The 6342-nt window shown below is 45.9% G+C and overlaps 1 protein-coding gene across 1 annotated transcript in view; it reads right to left on the bottom strand.

Moving 5' to 3' along the window:
• The window catches only part of LOC107298944 (adenylate kinase isoenzyme 5-like), a gene marked incomplete at its 3' end in the record, with an annotated part of 10963 nt that extends 7222 nt beyond the window's left edge, over window positions 1-3741 (bottom strand). The window contains exons 1-2 of the mRNA XM_029286646.1: window positions 3679-3741; window positions 16-196 (exon numbers count right to left, since the gene is read on the bottom strand). Of these exons, the coding sequence (XP_029142479.1) occupies window positions 16-196; window positions 3679-3741 (244 nt within the window). The remainder of the gene's footprint in view (window positions 1-15; window positions 197-3678) is intronic.
• Window positions 3742-6342: the final 2601 nt, after the last annotated feature.

The following is a 6342-nucleotide window of genomic DNA, read 5'->3' as shown; positions in this document are numbered from 1 at the left end:
GGAACGGTCATCCACCTGAATGGAAGAGGGCCTTCTTGTTTAAGCCCCCAGCGGTAGATTGAACATCTTCTTGACTGAGGAACGTGTCCCACTGCAGCTTCTCTGGACCACCCATCGCCCGGACCTTCGTCAAGCATCCTTCAAGGTAGCTGATGGGGTCTTCTGGCCGGGAATACATCAGTCCTGTCAACATGCTCTGGAGGAGGAGGAGGAGGAGGAAGAGGAAGAGGAAGAGGAGGAGAAGCAGTAAGAGTGAGGTATTTTTTTTTTTTTTTTAAAGGACCTCGTTCCTAAATTACAGGTGGTTTCCGACTTAGGATCACAACATTTCTGCTGCTAAGCAGAAACATGGTGTGTTTTGTCCCATATTAGGATCTTCCTTCTTAACTGAAGCACTGCTGGTTGTTCAGTTAGTGACATGGTTGTTAAGTGAATCTGGACACACACACCCCCATGCTGTCAGAAGGTCGCAAAATAGGATCGCGTCCACCCCAGGGCGCTGCAACCGTCATAAGTACGAAGCGTCTGAATTTTGATCGCGTGACCGTGAGGATGCTGCAACCGGTCGTAAGACACCTTTTTCAGTGGTGTTGTAACTTCGGTCGCTAAATAAAACTGATGTAAGTGGAGGATTATCTGTAACTTAGGAGGAGGAGTGTCCATGGCTAGGACTCCTGGACTTTCCCCAAGAGTGACAGTTGAACGTGCCAATCCAATCAGGCAGCATAAATTTCCCGGTGATTTCATTTGTCGGAGGATGGAAGCTTCCTAAGGGTGGAAGCTTCCCAGAAGAATTTCCTTTGGGCTTGAGCTTGCAAGTCTTATACACCCACGTGCAGGGAAACCACATTTTCCATTCATCCCTCTCCAGATCCAACAGGCCTTCTGTGCGTGCTCAGAAGCACTCCTTCCTCTAAAGAACGCTTCAACTGGTGCTCCTGTTTTATTTTGAAGTATCTCCAGTGAATTCAGGGCTGCTGACTGGGGAATATCTTAGTGTCTGCAAGGAAGGATGTGTGTACTGAGATTTGAAATGCAAATTTTAGCATAGTGTCCTTCAATGTCAGCAACTGTAAGACCACTGGACTTCAACTCCCAGAATTCCCCAGCTCCCCAGCTGGGGAATTCTGGGAGATGAAGTCCACAGGTCTTTAAAAAACTCTCGCACCCTTTTTAAAAAGTTCTCGGAAGAGATGCCTTGTAAAACCAGCTTTCAGAATTAGCCATGGAGACATTTGCTGTGTTGTGATGCTGCTATGGACAAACACACCCTCATTATTTAGATTTCTTGGCAGAATTGTTCGAGGAGAAAGAAATCTGCTGATCCGTACAAGGCAACCCACAATTGAATTTAGCCCGCCCTTTTCTAACATCCCCGAATGCCTCAGAGTTAGCATCACTCTGATGAATTATGGGAAAATCCAATGGGGAAGGGTCTCTGGCCTTAACGCACCCTTAGCTGGTTGCCCCTATTTATTGCATAGCACAGAACAGCAAAGCACAGCACAGCATAGAATGTAGAATATAGAATAGAATATAGAATAGAATAGAATAGAATAGAATAGAATAGAATATAGAATAGAATAGAATAGAATAGAATAGAATAGAATAGAATAGAATAGAATAGAATAGAATATGGAATAGAATAGAATAGAATAGAATAGAATAGAATAGAATAGAATAGAATAGAATATGGAATGGAATGGAATGGAATGGAATGGAATAGAATAGAATAGAATAGAATAGAATAGAATAGAATAGAACAGAGAATGGACTAGAATAAGGATAGAGAATAGAGAATAGAGAATAGAGAATAGAGAATAGAGAATAGAGAATAGAATAGAATAGAATAGAATAGAATAGAATAGAATAGAATAGAATAGAGCTGGAGGTCTTCTAGTCCAGCCCCCTGCTCAAGTAGGAGAACCTATACATTTCAGATAAGTGACTGTCCAGTCTCTTCTTAAAAACCTCCAGTGATGGAGCACCCACAATTTCTGAAGGCAAGCTGTTCCAGTGGTTAATGGTCCTCACTGTTAACTTAATTCTATTTTTTTTTCCTCCCAGAAGTTTAATGCAGTCTATCTGGGAATTTCCCTTCACTTTAACTCTACAACAATCCTGTGAGGTAGGCTGGGATGTGAAAAGTCCCAAATATGAGTTATTTGGAAAAATAATAAAGGAGGAACAACATAAACTAAAAACTAAGTTGGGACAGCTGCATAGAGAGCACCCCTATGTAGGAATAGTATATCTGTAAATATTAGCCAGAGATGGAATGTATTTTTTAACCCACCAGAAGGCTGTAGCCTTTAAGCCTGGATTGTAAATTGCAGTGGGCCTATTTTACTACAGTTCTGCGCAACGCCATTTCCCCCCCTCATTTTTGTTTTTCTTGTTCTTTGAATTGTTTATAAACCACCCTGTCTTGAAATATGGGACAATAAAGCAATAAAGAAACAAAATCAGGGCGTTGAGCAAAAACCTCCACTTTTTTGGCCTGACTCCATCTGCCTTATTATTTTCTTGGCGCAAGGAGAGCCCCCTCTCTCTCTTAAAAATGGAGCATCTTTAGGAAGTGGCAGTCTATCTTTCCATAGGATGTCGCCAGAGCGACCGCAGGCGGCCTATTTCAAATATTGGAATTATTAGGGGATGGAGAGCCAGCTATGCCTTCTACCGGCCCCCGCTAAAAGTCACGGCTACCTGCCTCTCTCCTGGGTACTGCTCAGAAATTTTTTTTTAAAAAAGGAGGGTTCAAGGAAAGCTAAGATAGCCCCTCACAGCAGCTGGAGGTTCTCTAGAGAGAAAAAAAAAGGGGGGGAGTAGTAGAGCAAAGTGCAATGCATGAGGAAGAGGCATTCACATCTCCCCAGTTCAGGAGGTCTGGTTTGCAAAGTGGTTTGCCAGTTTTTCCGTGCCAGCTGATGGTTTGACTCATTTTGGGGCATTCATTTCATCCATGGCATCAGCCATCCAGCCTGGTTTGCAAATAATGGGGGGGGAAGCCCCATCCCAAAGAGGCCCCCCCAGAGTCCTTAATGCAATGGGGGAACTCCAGTCTTTGCCCCCCACCCCCCAGATTTGGGGTCGCGCCAGAGGAAGAGGCGCGATTCTCCCCCACTCCAGTCTCCCCTCTCCAGCCGAGGCGCGCAGCTTTATGCCCCATTCTCCACGGTGGAAATCCACCCCTGTGTCAGCCTGGATTGGTAGCCAAACGTCTCCGGAGCCATCTGGACAACCTCCCAGAGCTTCTCAAGCGTCACACACACACACACAAACACACTCACACACTAACACGGGTTGGAGGGGAGGGCAACATCGTCGCGACGGGAGAGGCCAAGTGACTAACCCTTAAACGTGGGTCTGCGGCCGCTTAATTGAACCGTCGGAACGGGCAAGGGCTTCTTCTGAGGCAAGCAGGCTTTACGGTCGGGCCTCGCGCGAGACGAATACGAGTCTAACCCTCTCCCTCCTTTCCCGGGGATCCTGGAGAGGCTACCTCTCCCCACCCCGCGCGCGCGATTCTCTTGGCGCCCTGCGCAAAGTTGGGACGTTCCCAAAGCGCTCTGAAGGGATGCAGGCTGCGCCCGGGGCGCTTTGTGCATGCTCAGAGGCGCCCCCGGCGCCCGGGAGGAGGGGGCTTTGCCCCGGCGGAGGAGCCGCCCCAGGACCTACCTCGAAGAGCCGCGGGATCTGCCGGCTGGAGATGTAGTCGCCCGCCTCGGCTGAGTCGCTCATCGCCCTGCTGGGACGCTCGCCCTGCCCTTCCCTTCCCTTCCCTTTCCCCTTTTCCCTTCCCTTCCTTCCCTCCTCCAGCCCTGTTCTGGGTGCCGTTCTCGGCTCGGGGCGGGGTTCGGGGGGGCGGGAGGTCGAGACGAGAACTGCCCATGTGTGGCTGGGTGGAAAGAGTATCTCTGAGCCTGTGCAGAGGGGCTGCGCAAAGCTGGCAGGGGCTGTTTTTAAGGTTCTTTAAAACGGCCTCCAATTCTCTCTCTCTCTTCTTTTTCTTTTTCTTTCTCTCTCTCTCTCCCTTCTTTCTTTTTCTTCCTTCTTTTTCTCTCTATGTCTCTATTTGTTTTTGCTTTTTTCTTTCTTTCTTCCTTTCGTCTTTCTCTCTCTTTTTTCTTTCTCTTTCTTTTTCTTTCTTCCTTTTGTCTTTTTTCTTTCTCTATCTCTTTTCTTTCTCTCTCTTTTTTCTTCCTTCCTTCCTTCCTTCCTTCTTCCTTTTTTCTTTCTCTTTTTTCTTTCTCTTTTTTCCTTCCTTCCTTCCTTCCTTCCTTTCATCCTTCTCTCTCCCCCTGTCTCTTCTCTCTCTCTCTCTCTCTCTCCTTCTTTCTCTTTCTTTCCCTCTTTCTCTTTTTTTCCTTCCTTCCTTCCTTCCTTCCTTTCATCCTTCTCTCTCCCCCTTCTGTCTCTTCTCTCTCTCTCCTTCTTTCTCTTTCTTTCTCTCTTTCTCTCTCTTTCTTTCTTTCCTTCCTTCCATTCCTCTTCCTCTCTCTTCTCTCTGTCTCTTTCTCTCCTCCCTCTCTTTTTCATGTGTGTGAGCTTCAGCCTGCCACCCCTCTCCCCTTCAGACTCATCTGATAACACCTCCCATCCTCCCCGTCCCGAAGCTCTTTCTTTCAACTGCACCCTCCACAAACTCTGCATGAGGTCTCCAGCCAGCTAGCAGGATCCTTCTTTTCCTTAAAAACAATAGAAAAAAAACCACACCAATATTCTTCTTCTTCTTTTTTTTTAGAACCATTTTGAATTTTTCCCAGGGTATGTTGGTGTTGTGCTAAGCCAGGAGGGGCCAACCTAGAGTTCCCCACTGCGTTTATGGGAAGCACGCAGGCTGCCTGGCTGGTCTCGGTCCAAAACGGTTCAGAAAAAAATCACATGTTCAGGTGCTTCAGAGAGGAAATAACAGGCCTGAAAAGACTTTAGGAAAGGGGGGTCAAAGGGACAATTCTCTTTTCCTCCCCTTCTCTGCTGAGCGGGATCCTCGCCGCTCAGAAAAGGGAACTGGAACACAGGCAGTCCTCAAATTGCAAGCAAAGTGGAACCCCGGATTTCTGTGGCCCAACAGAGAAATTTGATACGGGAGTTTTGCCCCCTTTTGCGAATTTTTCTTGCCACCTGTGAATCGATGCCACTGTTGAAGTAGTAACCTGGTTGTTAAAGTGAATCGTGGAAGGTGCCTGGGAAAAGCCTGGCCTTTTTGCCTGGCACCGTGCCAGCTTGGGGGTAAGAAAAGACTAGGGTAACGTAATGCTGCAATCCTATGGTGTTGCCCCCAAAGTATGCAGGACATTACACTTAACCAGGGGAATTCTGGGAACTCCTTTTTTCCTTCCTTCCTTCCTTTCTTCCTTCCTTCCTTCCTTCCTTCTGATACTTCTTTTCTTTCATTATATTCTTTTTTGTTTCAATATTAAGTGTAATTCTTTGTTCCCTTTCCTTCCTTCCTTCCGATATTTCTCTTTTCTTTCGTTATATTCTTTCAATATTAAGTGTAATTCATTGTTCCATTTCCTTCCTTCCTCTTCTGATACTTCTCTTTTCCTTCATTATATTCTCTTTTCTGTTTCAATATTAAGTGTAATTCTATGTTCCCTTTACTTCCTTCTTTCCTTCTGATACTTCTTTTCCATTATATTCTCTTCTATTCCAATATTAAGTGTAATTCATTGTTCCCTTTCCTTCCTCCCTCCCTCATTCCCATCTCCTTCCCTCCCTCCCTCATTCCTTCCTTCCTTTTTTCCCTTCCTTCCTTCCCTCCCTCATTCCTTCCCTCCCATTCCCATCTTCTTCCTTCCTTCCTTCCCTCCCTCATTCATTCCTTCCTTCTTTTTTTCCTTCCTTCCTTCCCTCCCTCTCATTCCCATCTTCTTCCTTCCTTCCTTCCTTCCTTCCTTCCTTCCTTCCTTTCCTCCCTCATTCCCATCTCCTTCCTTCCTTCCTCCCTCCCTCCCTCTCCTCCCCTTTTTTGTTTTCTTCTTTCTTTTTTCCTTTTCCTTGCTCTTTTTATTCTTTTTGTCCCCTTCTGAGTCTGCATTAGTTCGTACTACGGCCATCAAACTTCTGAAGTATATAAAAATCCACCTTGAAGAAGAAGAGAAAAAAAAGCAAGACCTTTTTAGTCAAGTCAACGTTTATTAAAAGTGTCTCCTTTAAGATTCATCAAACACGTCAAAGCAACCTTAACAGTAAAGAATGTCACAGGCGGGTAAATGTTCAACCGTCTCAGAATGAATGAAAAGGCAACAGTGCAAAATCCAAACCAAAACATCCTCACCGCCAGCCATCGCTTTGGTACCAAACGTTTGAGGAAGGGGCTGTTTGTGTGTGTGTGTG

The sequence above is a fragment of the Protobothrops mucrosquamatus genome, unplaced genomic scaffold, assembly GCF_001527695.2.
Source record: "Protobothrops mucrosquamatus isolate PMUCROS unplaced genomic scaffold, P.Mucros_1.0 scaffold4388, whole genome shotgun sequence".
Taxonomy (NCBI): domain Eukaryota; kingdom Metazoa; phylum Chordata; class Lepidosauria; order Squamata; family Viperidae; genus Protobothrops; species Protobothrops mucrosquamatus.
This window is presented reverse-complemented; position numbering and strand designations above follow the sequence as displayed.